The sequence below is a fragment of the Pholcus phalangioides genome, unplaced genomic scaffold, assembly GCF_987345545.1.
Source record: "Pholcus phalangioides strain wild (caught in Gottingen) unplaced genomic scaffold, Ppha-v1.0 ptg000030l_1, whole genome shotgun sequence".
NCBI classification, from domain to species: Eukaryota; Metazoa; Arthropoda; class Arachnida; order Araneae; family Pholcidae; genus Pholcus; species Pholcus phalangioides.
Window position 1 is genome coordinate 7,383,870 of NW_028301620.1, and position 15,481 is coordinate 7,399,350.

At 35.0% G+C, this 15,481-nt stretch overlaps 1 protein-coding gene across 2 annotated transcripts in view; it reads right to left on the bottom strand.

Annotated features, from left to right (window-relative positions):
* Epac (Exchange protein directly activated by cAMP) overlaps positions 1 to 15,481 on the bottom strand; it is a 139,659-nt gene that overhangs the window by 81,708 nt on the left and 42,470 nt on the right. Inside the window, exon 1 of one of the 2 annotated variants that reach the window (XM_089252761.1) lies at positions 8,932 to 9,507. The exons of the other annotated variant lie outside the window; for it this stretch is intronic. Within the exon in view, the coding sequence (XP_089108887.1) occupies positions 8,932 to 9,057 (126 nt within the window). The 5' untranslated portion in view covers positions 9,058 to 9,507. Of the gene's footprint in view, positions 1 to 8,931; positions 9,508 to 15,481 lie in introns of those variants that run through there. 2 annotated transcript variants of the gene reach the window in all.

The following is a 15,481-nucleotide window of genomic DNA, read 5'->3' on the forward strand; positions in this document are numbered from 1 at the left end:
TCTCCATTGAAGAGCCGAAACGCGTCGACCATTCGACCAATTGAATTTATTTGTCTTAAAAACGTGGCAATTTTTGTATAAATTATAACCAGGCAAAGTTTCTCATTTTCGTGATGAAATATCTTTTATCAAACTTGTATGGTGTAATCTAATTTTGGCTTTAAGCCAGGATTATACTATAAAAGTTAGATAAAAAAGTACTTTTGTAAAACTTGAAAAATGCTACCAATAAGATCATCGATTGCATTTTCTAGAATGTAAAAAATTATCTTATTGTCAGCATTTTTCAAGTTTTATGTAAGTATTTTTATCTAACTTTTATAGTGTAATCCCGGCCTTAAACATTTTTCGAAATTTGAGAAAAAGTTCCAATGAATTGGTGTCACTTATTAATTCCTGCCGGTACAGCAGTGTGTGTGTGTACAAGGTCGAGAATAGATGACTTTTCTTTCCGAGTTCACCTCACAGAAACTACCTGGCTCTTTAATATACAGGGTGTCCTGTAAATCCTAGCTGTAGTCCTTTATTTCACCAAACGTTCGTCGCAGAGAAAGGGGTTCCAATTTAAAAAATGCTCAAAATGTGTTAAAAATCACCCGTTACCAGTTTTGAGATTGAAAATACAGCGTGGCATAAAATAAAAAGTTATAAATTTTTATATAGATACTCTGCCTTAAAAACCCAATTAGAAAGTTGTTGCCCTGTGTTTTCTGAGGCAACCTTTCCAAGTGCAACATTCGCTACGATATTTGAATTCAAATATCGGAGAAAACTCCGGAAAGAACAGCATTAAAATAACGGGCACAATGCTCCTTTCCATCATTTATGCTGCTATTTCCGAACTTTTTGAAATTTTTGAATTCAAATGTCTCACCGAATATTGTACTTAGAAACGTGAAATTCTTTTTGTTTGTCTCAGAAGAGACAGGGCAATAAATTTCTAATTAATTAGTGTGTTTTAACTCTCAAAACACAGTATACGGTACAACGCCCGAGTGGTGTGGTGGTAAGATGCTGTCACGGTCCTGGGTTCGAAAACCCAAAGGAGGATATAGATATTTTCCCTAATGAACTTGAGGCGACCCCCGATAAACAATGCCTTCATTTCCAACCCATCTCATTAATTTCAGTAAATTGCGATATGGCCAGAGTTGGTGTTTGGTGGAATAGTATACGGTACAGGGTACATTTTGAACACCTTTTAAAACTTTAATTATAGCTCTACGACCGACAGGTGGATGAGATAAAGGACGCATCAGCACTTACAGGACATTCTATGCATATAGAGTCAAGCCTCGTTAATGAGTCACTCTTGGGGGAGCAAAAATATGACTTAGTAAGCGGAGGGGACTCGTTAAACGGAGCTAGCCAATTAAAACTAGCTGTGCCAATTCCTGCCTCAGGACAATTGGGATTTCCAAAAAGTGACCCGGTAAGCGGAGTGACGTGTTAACCGGGTGATGCACTAACGAGGTTTGACTGTATATATACGTCATGTCTTTTACAAGAGCCTGTATCCATATTCAAGTGCACGTATATTTTTCCTTTTCTCATGCGATTTCGCTTACTTATAAGATTTCAAAACACGTGATTTCATTTTGATAAAATTCATGATTGTTTTTATCGTGATTTCTACGCAAAAGTATACATTATTTACACAAAACAATCCGGATTTTAGAAGACCAACTATAGGGTAAACGAAACCCCGTTTGTTCGATGTCGAAACTTAATTCAAGCCTATGCTCTTCAACGTTTTTACAACTGCAGACTGATGGTGAAAATAGTTGAACAATTTTGCGAACCAACGAAAAAGAAAAATAGTTTGCGGACCAGTGAAAAAAATAAATGAATCCAAGGGGTCGTGTTGCCGTGGCAAGGTCGTGTCTCTAGTTGTGTCGATGGTAGCATGCATGCCCAGTTTGCAAGAGGGCCTGGGTTCGAGTCCCGGCGGAAACCAGTTGAATTTTGTTTCCGAGTTCACCTCGACATAATATTGAGAGAAAATCTGTTTCCCTGATTATTCTCCATCTCAAAGAAACAGATCCGTCACTTTATCGAATGGGTGGTGTTTGGATGACCGATATTTTCGCCGGTGATTATAATAATTATTATTTTAGCAGAATGCATTTCGACATAAAATGAAATAATTAAATAGATCTTATTGTAGAGAACGGGTCCTAATCAATATCATCAGCGGGACCTTGAGATGTAAATATTGACGACGATTTCGTAAAACTCTCGAGAAGATGTTATCAAACAAGACTCGTATCCGACACCAATCCGTGTTGTATCTCACACGAAAAACTAAACTATAAAAGGATGACCTTGATCGATAGCGGTAGAAAATTTGCATATTCACGTTATTCACGTGCATTCTAAAATTATACGTCTCTCTATCACTCATAGTTAACTTGGGCGAGCCTGTACTCATATTCGACGTGGAAGTGCGTTTCTAGAACAAATCCCAAAAATACAAACGGTATGAGAATAATTGATTACCACTGAAAATCATTAATTAATTTTGCTAATTAACCGACGTTAATTAGCCTCATTTGGGCAGCATCAACACACACACATATCGATGCTAGTCAGGGGAAATATAATTGAGCTGTTAGTAGTAAATCAAGTTGTTTGATTATGATGAATAATTTATGAAAGGTAATTAACTCACTCAGTCTGCGTGAATGAGGAGTCTGACGATTATTAGTTTTAGGATTATTTTGACTTCGAGAACGCACAGAAGCCTTATTCTAGGACTAACTAAAATTTCGGGGCTCATACCAAAACTAATCAAGTCTGGACTAATAATTAACTATCTATGGTTCACCCCCACGAAAACGTATTGAAAACGTTTTTTGATAAATTGGTGCTGTTAGAATACTTTTAATTGAAACAAGACATCAGCACAGCAATTTAATTAATTAAAGTGATTTTTTAATCAGCTAAAATGGTTAGTTGTGGCTAAAATATACATTTTGCCTTGATTTTAATGTTATCTTTATAAACAAATAAAATCTTGTTTAGCACAGTTGTCTGTGCGGACAAAATAGCATGCTACCTTGTAAAATATGTGGGAATTTTTTTTCTGCGCAGCGAAAAAAAACTGTGCCGGGGGCGTTCTCAGTCATTCTAATACTCTAAAAGTCCATATATTTTTAAAAACTTATTAACCATGAAAAAAATAGTGCCTTTTTTTTTCTTAGTCACTTTTGTCCATAATTTGATGAAATGTGGTTTAGTATTAAGTGCCACAATACAAGATCTAATTGTTTATTTGCTGTCAAATCATTCAATACTAATGTATAGGTAAATACGGCACTGTATACAGATTTTCTGAATTTTATAATGACCTTCCTCGACATCTGGGCACTTTTCATTCGTCTGTTACCGACTTGAGAAGATATTTGTTGTGATTTGGGTTGAATATATCTTTGTGTTGCGCTGAGTTTTTGCATTTTGTGTAATTTTTGCTACTTCATTTGTATTTTACTATTTATTCGTATTCTGTGTTACTTTTTATTTTTAATGCAAACCGCAATTGGATTTCAACCTGTTGCTTTGTGTTTTAAATAAATAAATAAGGGAGATTGAGGGGTAAAATTCCGGATAACTAACAAAAGGGTAAAAGTGAAATTATATCGTCAAAAATACTCCTTCTAGAGATATTATTAAAAATAACTATAGTACAGCATTATATTTCCATGTAAAAACACATCATTGAACTATTACTCCAGCTCTGTCACTTATCAAATATCAAGCTCAATTGTTATCATTCTTCGATTGAAATTAGTGACCGGTTTTCAACTAATGTGCCGCATGAAATAACCAATATGGTATGATATTAACGATTATTTTTTGAGCAATAAAATGAATTATCAAATTTACCTTAAAAGAGTTGATGTGCGTGTGTTATGAAATAATGCTAGTGAAACCCTTGACTTATTTTCTTTCTGACCACAATTATAAAATGAAGTTTTACCTGTGTTATTTTACGATACACAAACATCAACTGTTAACGTTTTGAAGCAAACTTGATATTTTGCGATGTATGCGTGTGACATATGTGTGTATGTAAAGTAATTTCCAATATTTTCCAGAAGACTTTTTTTTTTTGGTGAAGAAATTTTATTTTTATCCGTTTTATTAGTTATGGACAAAAGGGGCTAACAAAGGAAACATTTTTTTAAGTTGAGTAAGTTTACAAAATTAGTCTGAAAATGACTGATAATGCTTCTGTGCACGTAAAGTGTTTTGCGGCGTCGTTCACACGCTTTCACTCACTCTAGATCACTTTTCTCTTCCCTCACTCACCAGTCATTCTTTTGGCCACTCACATATCAGCACACTCTCTAGGTTAGTCATCCAAGTGGTCTGGAATTTTTTTTAAACGACACTATCTCGCTAAAGTTGAATATAATGACCAGTTTGCGAATATATTTTAATTTCTCTTTAAAATCTTCCGGGGTTTTTTGGGGTTACGTTGCGTTTGATAATGCAGAGCCCCAAAAAAGCTGACCGCCTGAACACCCAAAGCTGACCGGGTTGGAAATCCGTTCACTAGAGAGTCCTGGGCCCATGAGTTAAGGCAGCCCTGGCTCCAACCACATCGTGACCAGTCAAAACAACCTCGGAAGATAATTTAATATTTCTTGTTTCACCTTGTGCCGAATATAAATATTCCGTGAAAAATTACCAAAAAATTATTTTTCCTTGAATTCAATAGAGCATAGGCCGGACACTGAGGTCCTTCCCGATACAAACGCAGCTCTATCCTCTAGGTTCATTGTAAATATATTGTTACTCTATTATTATTTCTGTACACCATCGAGAGCTCTTAGCAATGCATTGAGGCATGGCATTCTCGCGAATAATAATGACGAAGTAACAAAGCCTAGCTACTGGAAAAAAAAATAACAAAAGCTGTCATTGCTGTGCTTACTAACCCTTTTCATTTCCTCAAAGTGTAAAAGAAAAAACTAGGCTCGGGCAAGCGGATATCCTCTGACCATCATCCGCCCTAACTTGTAACGAAAAACTTATTAGCAACGCTGCTTTATAACATCAACATTATAGGCAGAAAGAATAATGGAATGGGAAAATGTTATTATATTCGCTCTGCCCGCGAATTGGAAGTCACCGACGTAGCAGTCCTCATAAACCGAGGGGGTCTTCGACGCATGACCTGCCAGGTCATATGTGGCCTTTGCTTTTCGCAGTGGCCCACCGCCGACGAAATGACTAACAAAAACTTACAGAAATTCTTTTTTTAATAATAATAACGTGATTTTCACGTATTCCCAAGGGATCAGCACGACCCTTCCAAGGAATTTGTTAGTGTTAGGTTAGTAGACATCCATGCCCCGAACCCAGACCTGCACAGTGAGAAGCTAGTTCCCTAACCACTCTACTGCCAGGCGGCGTTAGTCATTTTTCATTACCTCAATCAAAAGTGTGTTTTAAAATTGGTGGAAGAAATTTCAAATCTGCTTTTGGGAAATGGTTCAGAAATTATTTCAGAATTATTGAAAAATTATTTCCAGAATTATTCAGAAATTATTTCAGAATGAAACAAAATATTTCCAGAATTATTGACAGAAATATTTACAGAAAATTGAAAAGAATATATCGGAATTATTGAAAGAAATAGCGTATTTTGAGAATTATTTAAAGAAATATTTCCTGAATTGAAAGAAATGTTTTCACAATTATTGAAAGAAATATTCTCAGAATTATTCAAATATTTCCAGACATTTGTATGTCAAACTTGCCGTAAAGGCGCTCTTGTTTTGATGAATAGTGTAGACACAGTGCTCGTGACTTCAAAACGGTTGAAGACCTCTGCTTTAAGATCAATGGTTCGCCAGTAAAACACCATATGCCCTGTTGCACGTGTGCACACTGTATATATTATTCTCTTTTATGCTGACTTGTCACTTTTCTTAGCTTTGATATCGGAATTAATTTTCGATATCACACAAAAATACAAATCAAAGATTACACGCGCCCCGTGATCTTTGAATTAGTCATAATCATTCCGATATTTGCCACTTTTATCTTCGTGAATAGATGGCAGCAATTTGAACACGCATTTCAAGCATCTATATATACAGGGTGGTCATGAAATAACTTTGCCGATACAAGAGCCCTTAGCGGACGTAAAAATCAACTAGTGCTAATGAAAATCGAGGTATGGGCGTTTAAGAGTATGCACTCGACAACGAGATGAGAAACTAAAACCTGTCTTTCGCGGTTACTGTTACAGGAACAAAATTTCGAAAATTCTAATAACAGCACTCACTTTCGTGCATTGCAAAATGATCGCAGCAGTAAAAACCTGTGAATGAGAATGACACCTGTGGTACCTGTAGCGACATATACGCCAGCGCAGGACACAAAAAAAGATCATCTCACCAAAGGGATAGTGCGCTAACCACTCGGACGGGATTTCTGAAAATTCAACCACAGGGGGGGGGGGGGATCATGATAGGATAGGTTCAAATACTTTATGGGTTAATCATCACCGACTTATTTTCAGATTACTTAATCCACGCGAGCGGAGCCGTCGGTAACAGCTTGTCGGTTATAAAATGTTCAATAGTTCATTTTTTTAATAGTCTAAAACATGACTTCTTTTCACCTTTGAGCTGAAATCCTGAATTTTCGTTATTTAGGCATTAGGAGGAGTTAGAATGGAGCTGTTTAATATACAATGAAACCTCGCTACAGCGATACTCGATACAAGGATAAATCTCTACAACGATATTTATTTGTCTTGTTTGGAAATGGCTATATATTGTCGGTTGTTAAACTACCCCTTCCCGAAAAAGCTATAATCCCTCTATAACGATATTTTTTTTTTGTCCCCACAGTATCGTTATATCGAGATTTCATCGTATATATATCACGAAGTACGATTATTACTTTTTTTTAAAGCACAATACGTTTCATAGATCAATTCAGAAAGACTTCCCCCGGAAAAAAGAAATTTGAATCTGGTCATCTGAAAGAAACTTATCAGGAACTGAAAGAAAGGACATTTTTTTTTTCGTCATACGCCTGGAAGGAAATTGTAAGCAGCTTCACACGTACATGCATCACAGCGAATACTACGGAATGATTACGACATCAAGTACGGAAATGTCTGTCAACAAGGGAGGAGGGGGGGGGGGAACATCTTCTAGCCTCTTATATAGTCTTGCAGCCTGATAACTATAATTACAAGAAAAATAATAATAAGTTTGGCTTCAAAAATACGCAAAAAAAAAACGACGGAAAGGAAAAATGATAACATTATCCGAAGTCCCGGTAACAATAAATAAATTTCTTTCATCTTATGAATTGATCCGTTTCGTTTTTCGCAAAACTGATAACAATATCCAAATGATAACATTATCCGTCGACTGTATTGAAATGCACAAATTTCGTGCTCAGTTCGTCAAAAACTCCTCATAGAAATTTTTAAGATGCGCTTGGCATCAATTTGTCCGAATGTCTGAAAAACACATCACCCCACTCCATTTCTCATCGAATACCATAATATCTCGTAATAAAGCGTATTATTCTGCTCTAAAAATTCATTTTTAGCTCCAGGGCAGTGTTTCTCGGAATGTGCGTCGCGGCTCCTAGGGGCGTCACCAACTTTCGTCAGGTGCATCGCAGCGAGCTGGAGATATTGATTTGTATGCTGCCCATTTATGATTTGAACTGGTTCTTTTATAAGTGAAAAAACATCTACTATATAAACTATTCTGGTTTAGCCACGGACGAACCATGAATTGTGTAAGGGAGCCGCGGGTGACAAAAGTTTGAGGAACCACTGCTCTAGGGGAAAATCAAATGACACGAGCTATCCGATAATTTGTTTCTGACTTCCAGCAATTGTAATGAACGTTTATTAAAATAAATTGCATGTTTTTATTGTGTTACAATGAGTAGCCGCCCATACCAGACACTTCCCGTTAGCGGACATCTCCCGTTTCGACACTTTTTGAATTGCGTCTACGCTACTCAGTGTGTCTTACTATCCAACAAGGAACAGTCCTCGTTAGTGGACAAAAATTTTCGGACCTATGGGTGTCCGTTATTGAGAGGTTCTACTGTATCATGTATGACAGTGTTTCCCAAACATTTTTTTGATGTCGTGATCCCCACGTAGTGAAAGTCAATGCTCCGGGGACCCCCTGTATCGTCAGAAGATAATTTTCGATGTTATTCTCCCATGAAATCCAAAATATATTGTTTTTTAAAAATTTGCATATCATAAAAAATTGATAAGTTACAATTTCCCAGTAAGGGATATAATTGACAGAAATAATTCTGGAAATCCATGAAAATTCAGAATAAATGAAAGAAATAATTTCAGCACACACCAATGGAAATTTATAATAAGTAAAAGTAATATTTCCAACAAACTCGAAAATCCAAAGCTCAGAATTCAAAAAATGATGAAAACGCAGAATTCTAGAATTTATGAAAATTCAGAATTTGTGATAGAAATATTTACAGTTTTTCGAATGGAAACTCTAGAGTTATTTTTCTTTGTACATGAAAATGAAGATGGCAGAATAGATGAAAATACACAATTCCATAATTGATGAAAATTCAGAATTTATGAAAGAAATAATCCCAGAATGAATGAATGAGAATTTATAAAACAAACTACTATATATTGCCGTAAGCGCGTGGGGCCCTGTAACCTCACACCCCTATAGGCGGTTTTGATGGCAGCACCAGTAAAAAGCGAAACCAGCAAAATCTCTAACAAAATAAATACGTTATGGCGACGCATTTACACACACGTACAACACGTTCCTGAATGTACCAATTACTTAGAAATTCCACAGAGGAATATTTACGAGGTGCAACGGTCACGTAACAGTAGTCTTAAAATAAACAAAATCTAAATGTGAAATAAATTTCAAAATTGCTCACCTTGGGTTCATTGACGTAATAAATCGCGTGTTTGGGCCACAAGCTGTAAGCTCTACGCGAGCAAACAGATGACATAGTCTTCTTGGATTTCTTCTTCATTTGCGCTACTTTCGCCGCCAGTGCCATCAGTTCATTGGCTGTCAATCGATTCGATCCGACATTAATCGCCACAAAAAATATTCATTTGAAAAAAAAAAAACCCTTCTAAAATCCCAATCGATGATCGATCGATTCGTCGAAGTTTTGTGTAATCACGTGCAGCAGCAGCAGCTGAAGATCACAACACCGTTGTGTCCTTCACCAAAAACGAAATAAAACACAGAAAAAACTTCCCTGAATGATTCTCGAAAATGAAAAAAAAAAGTGCCACACATACGATTAATTATTCATCGATTAAATCGATTCAGATTCCGGTATAGAAAAACAAATTCACAAAATATTCATCCTTTCAGCAAAACGTCAACACAAAACACATGTTGTTGCCATCGAAAGCAAGAGAATGAATGAATGAATGACGGCAGGCCTGGCTCGATAACATGTGGCCGCGCGACTGAGGGAAAAAGACTCGACTAACTTCTAAAAAAGCCCGACCGAAAGGCAAAGAGAAGAGGAGGCCCGATTGCATCACGAGGCCACGTGATTATTTGGCGTGAGATCTCTGAAAAAACGCACAGCTGGTTATTATTATTTTTTTTTTTTTATCACATGAACGTAAGTTGATGTGGCTTTTTTGGCGACAAAAAAGCAAAAAAAATTGCTGTTTCTTTTACGAAATATAATGATAAATCGTCAATTTCTCCACCTACGAAATTGACTGCATTCGAAATCCTCTTGGTGACGTAAATGATGATCTATTACGTGCATTCACCCGAGGGAGGAAAAATTGAAATATATTACCGTGATCGAGAAATTTTTGATGAATTTAATTTATCATAAGTAATTTAATTTATCATAAGTAATTTAATTTATCATAAGTAATTTAATTTATCATAAGTAATTTAATTTATCATAGTTAATTTACTTCCTTTAATTTTTTTATGATAAATTTAATTCATTCAATTTTTCCATGATTTATTTAATTTATTTGACTTTTCACGATTAACTTACTTAATTTTCCACAATTCATTCAATTTCATTAATTTAATTCATTGTCTCAACTAATAATCAAAATTATTCTTTTTATGTATTGAAACGAATACTTTTAATCAAATAATACAAATACAACGCCACAACAGGCAAAATGCTCAACGAGGTGGCTGAAAAAGTGTAATTTAAAGGAGGTGAGTGGCTTTGAACCCATGTACCCTGAACTCTTCCCATCTCTAATTTCGTATCTTACCAACCCACCACTGCAGCATTTGTAGCCAAAATTCAAATACAAATACAAGGCCACAACAGAGACAAAATGCCCAACGAAGAGGCTGAAAATGTGTAGAAGTTCCTCACAAAACTTGCTTCTTACCCTCAGATCGAATCCATGGACCCTGAAGGTAACCTACATGCACGAAGACGAGCATCTTACAACTGCACCACTCAAGCAGCGAACGATAATTTATTACGCTTACGTTCATCAAGAGGAAAAATTAAAATATGATGGAATTTTTTTTTTGGAATTTTTTTCATTAATTTTAATTCTTTTTTATTGAAAGTTAATTTTCTTATGTATTGAAACTAATAATTTTAATTTTTTTAACGTAAATTATCTGAAATTTCACACCATTAAGAATTGAAATCGGATGATAAATTATTGCGTGCATTCACCCAACGAGGAAAAATTGAAACAACTATTGTCACGGTAGAATTTTGGAAAATTAATTTTTTCGTTAATTTTAGCTCATAATGAAAGCTAATTTTTTTACACATTCGAACTGAGAATTTCAATATATTTTCAATGTAAATTACTGTACCTCGAATTTCACACCATTGAAAATTCAAATCGAATGGTATTTTATTACGTGCATTTACTCAAGGAGGAAAACTTGAAATTTTATCGAAACTGAATTTGTATCTCATTAGTTTTAAATTTTGATGAAAGTTAATTTTTTTATGTATTGCAACGAATAATTTTAATAACTTTTTCATGTAAGTTATCTCGAATTTCATACATATTATTTGCGTTCACCCAAGAGGAAAAAAATAACTTATTATCATGATCAAAAATTTGAGAACATTTATTTTTTCATTAATTTTAACTCATAATAAAAATCAATTTTTTATGCATTGAAAACAATAATTGTAATAATTTTTTTATCGTAAATTCTCAAGAATTTCGTATTATTGAAAACAGAAATCGAGTGATAATTTATCACGAGCATTCACACAAGACGAAAAATTCAAACGCTATCATGATCAAATTTCTAAAAAAATTTTTTTTTTCCTATAATTTTCCCCGATACGACAGTTTGTAGATTTGATGTTAGAAAATTCGTAAAAATTTACGGGGACACCTTGTATGTATAACCCGTTTTTAAAGTCTCCGTGTTTGAGTTGAAATGATTTTAAAGAAATTTAAGATGCAATAAACTCTGAAATTAGAACTTTTTTCGATTTAGACAAGGATCTGAAAACTCTCCATTGCTCCTGGAGCAGGGCCCACTGGCCCACTTTTCACTGGCCTTTCTATAGTTAATTTATAGCGTGAAAAGAAAAAAAATGATGAGAATTGCCCAGGGCTAAAGCCCTGTCAGCCCCACCCTTGTAGGGGTGATGGTGAATATATGAACTTTCATCAGAACGCAGCACTTGAAGTTGAGCAACAGGGGTTTTATCAAGGTGACTTCCAGGAGACTAAAAGTGTACGTAAAGATGAATAGACCATAACTAGATCATCTTGGATGAAAAAATTTGCACGAAATGAATTATTTCTTCACAAAAAATAAAATAAATTGAATATTTGAAAATAAAAAGAAATGAATATTTGTAGGCATTTATGTTTTTAATGTGATTTTGTAACATCGGAAATGCAAACACATTTTGAAAATTCCAAAAAATGATAATGTTCGGGGTGTGAAACGGATGAGCCAGCGATTTCAGGATGACTCCCTTCGTGTGTGGCATAGAAAAACATGTAGCTCCGTACCCGGAACAAAACAGAAATATCAGAGATGTTTCTTTTGGCAATGAATATAATTTTGCTTGAAAAATTTGGGGCATTGGGCAAATGGCCCCGATTGTCCATGCAATCAATAATCGTGTCCTGCACGTGTCTATGCACAGAAGTTGACGTTATAGAAAGTCCTAATACAAAATTCACATTCACTATTATCCAGTGAGAATTATTTCAGGAAGTTATTTGTTGATTCTCATCGTCTTTTCCAGGGATTAAATTTGCTCATTTTCAGGAACCATGATCATGCAGTGTCACCTATCTGCAAAAGTTTTAACTCATTTTTTCTTGTTTCACAAAAATGCTGACCCTTTGGCAAGTCTAAGGACATTCTACCCCGGTACGGTCAGTTTGTGGACTTGACGATGATGATTTAAGATCCGCATAAATTTATGGAATATCTTGTATAACCGTTTTTTAAATTTTGGTTTAAAGTAAACAAATTTTAGAGTAATTGAAAATATATTTACAAGCATTAAATATATTAATTTTCTTAATTGGAAAACGGCATTCCGTGATTTAGGGGTTTTTATTCCCACGCCAGGGAGTTAAGGATTGTGTTAGTTATGATTAAGAAAATCAATTCAGCACTTGAAGTTTTTAAGATGTCTTTCAAGGGAAAGCGTAATTTATTACATAAAATTTAGCAATGAAATTCGGGGAAAAAATTTATATGTGAAGACGACTAGACGCTACATCATCTTGGCTGAAAAAAAATTCAACGAAGTGAATTATTTCTTAGCAAAATGAAATTTGCTAAGAAAACTTTTATTCGAAAATATGAAAAGAAAAAAAAAATATTCGCAGACTTTTAATATTTTCAATGTGATTTTCTTTCCGTTGAAAATGCTCTGAAACATTTTGAAAATTCTTAAAAATAAATGCCTGGGTCTGAAAGGGGTAAGTCAGTGGTATCAGACTGACTCCCTTCGTGTGTGGAAGAGAAAATCATGTGACTGCGTGTCCGGAACAAAACAGAAATATCAGAGTTCCCTGCGATTCGGATCAAAGATGCTTCGTTTGTCAATGAATATATTTTGCACTGGGGCGTTCGGCAAATATCCCCAATTGTCCATGCAAAAATCGTGCCCTTCGTGTGTCTGCGCACAGAAGTTGACATTATAAAGTCGTAATAAAATTCACATTCACTACTATCTAGGGAGAATTTGTTCAGACGCTATTTGTTGATACCCATAGTCCTTTACAGGTATTCAATTCGGTCATTATCAGGAACCACAATGATACAGCGTCACCTATCCGCAAAAAAATTTAACTAATTTTTCTTGTTTTAGAAAAATGCTGACCCTTTGGCAAATCTAAGGACGCTGTATCCCGAAACGTCAGTTTATGGACTTGATTATTTAAAATCCACCTGAATTTATGGGATATCTTGTATAAGTTTTTATTTTTTTGTTTAAAGTAAAGCAATTTTAAAGTAATTTAAATTATAATTTACTCCATTTAGAAGTTTCCTACCGTTACAGGAATTAAAAAATTCGTGATAAAGGGGGTTTGATGGGTTATGACTACCCATTGTGAACCCTGTTTCACCAATTATCTTGTCACTATAACGGTATTCGACTGTATCTTATAGACTTATTTGTTTATAAGATACAGTCGAATACCGTCGAACGAAATTTGGAAGAATAAAATTGAATTTTCATGCCTGAATCACGCATCCAGATCCGTATTAGCGAACAGTGGTATTGAGTGTTTACTTCCAGTAACATGACCAAATAGCATCATATTAGTCATATCTCTGTATAACGTCTATCATTTTCAGCCATCTAGCTCAGTGTTTCTCAACCTTCTTCAGCCCATAGCCCCCCTTTAACCGTATTTTCTTCCCATGACCCCTGTCTTATCCGGGGGCCTTCAGCCTTATCCAACAGCAAGATCTTTTCTACTTATCAAATAGAATGGAATCAAAACTAAATTTATAATGAACAAAAATTTTATGAATAGGATGGAACCCAGGGCTAGTCACGAATTCAGAAGGCAGGTGATCAGCCCTCCCAAGAATCGAATTATATGGATAAAATAGGTCTGTGTAAAATACGGGACAATCGATCGAACCAGCGCAATATATTAGCCGTGATCTGCACCTACCCTCGATAGAGTTCAGTGAGCTTTCTTCTTGGGGGAGGTTCTATGCAGGGCCGTCTGAAACTCAGAAATCCCAGGCTCAATCGGAAAGAGCTTTTCTGATGTTCTCTTGGCTGTATTTGAACCCATGGATCTTGACGGCAACCTTCATAGTGGAAGACGAGCGTCTTGCCACTGGCCACTCGGGCATCGGACATGGGGGGTCTGGCACCCCCCCCCCCTCCTTCCCCCGAGTGAAATTTTTAGCAACGGGCCTGATACAATAATGTCTCAGAAAGTTTTCTAAAAGTTTTAGTTCGTTGCACAGAACTATGTCACAGCAATAATCTATGTGCAGAGCATGTTGAAAGAAGCAATAGTTTTTAGTTTACATTGTCTAGCAGAAGTACTGAAAATATGTTGATGTTAAATAACATCATAGCAGTAATAACATTGGCAGTAATTTTTGTTTGCTCGCTGAAAATATTCGTAAAATAACATTTATTTGCTTGATTCCATATCATATCCAAACCAAAACAACATTCGTTTTCCCAAAAAATGACCTTAAATAAAGTTGAAAAAAAATGCTTATTAGACTCTAATATACAAATCCCTCATTTTGGGATTTCATAGCCACGTGGATTTGTCATAAAAAAGGTTGTTATTTTTTTCAGTTTTTTTATGATAAGCTTTTCACAGTAAATATATCTACCTGATAAGTCTTTCGATTGCTTATCCGTCTTATCAGCATTAGACAATAGAGCACCATAATAACACACGCAAGATAAATTACACGTACTTCTAATCAAAAAAATTTTTTTTTTCTTTTCATTTTAAGTTGGAAAATGACTGAAAAATAGGTGTAAAAAATGAAACAGATTATGTCTCACCTTTATGTGAGTTTTTTATGAAATGTCACATAGGCAACATAATAATAAAGCAATCTATTTGATAGTTTCTAGACACTGATTATGCGTGTGCGGAAATATTGCTACAATGTTATCGTTAAATTTCCATTTATTGTGTCGGTTTCGAATACATTTTATTTAATTGCGTTGCTGAATTATTGCTTACATCAAATAACACAGACAAGCGAAAAATAGACTATGATGAAATTTGCAGAATAAGATTGGCATGTGAAGGGAATATCATTCGAACTACTAATTTTTAATTTCGACTATTTTAAGTAGTATAATCAAACATTAATAATTTTTATTACCGTCATCTAGTGGCGAGATTGAAACATTTTAGTTTCGGATTCATTTCTGGGTATGTTAAAGATATATACATATTAGAATGGACGTGATTGAAATAAATGCTATAAATATCTTAAAGTTTTTTATTTTTATTTAATTAATA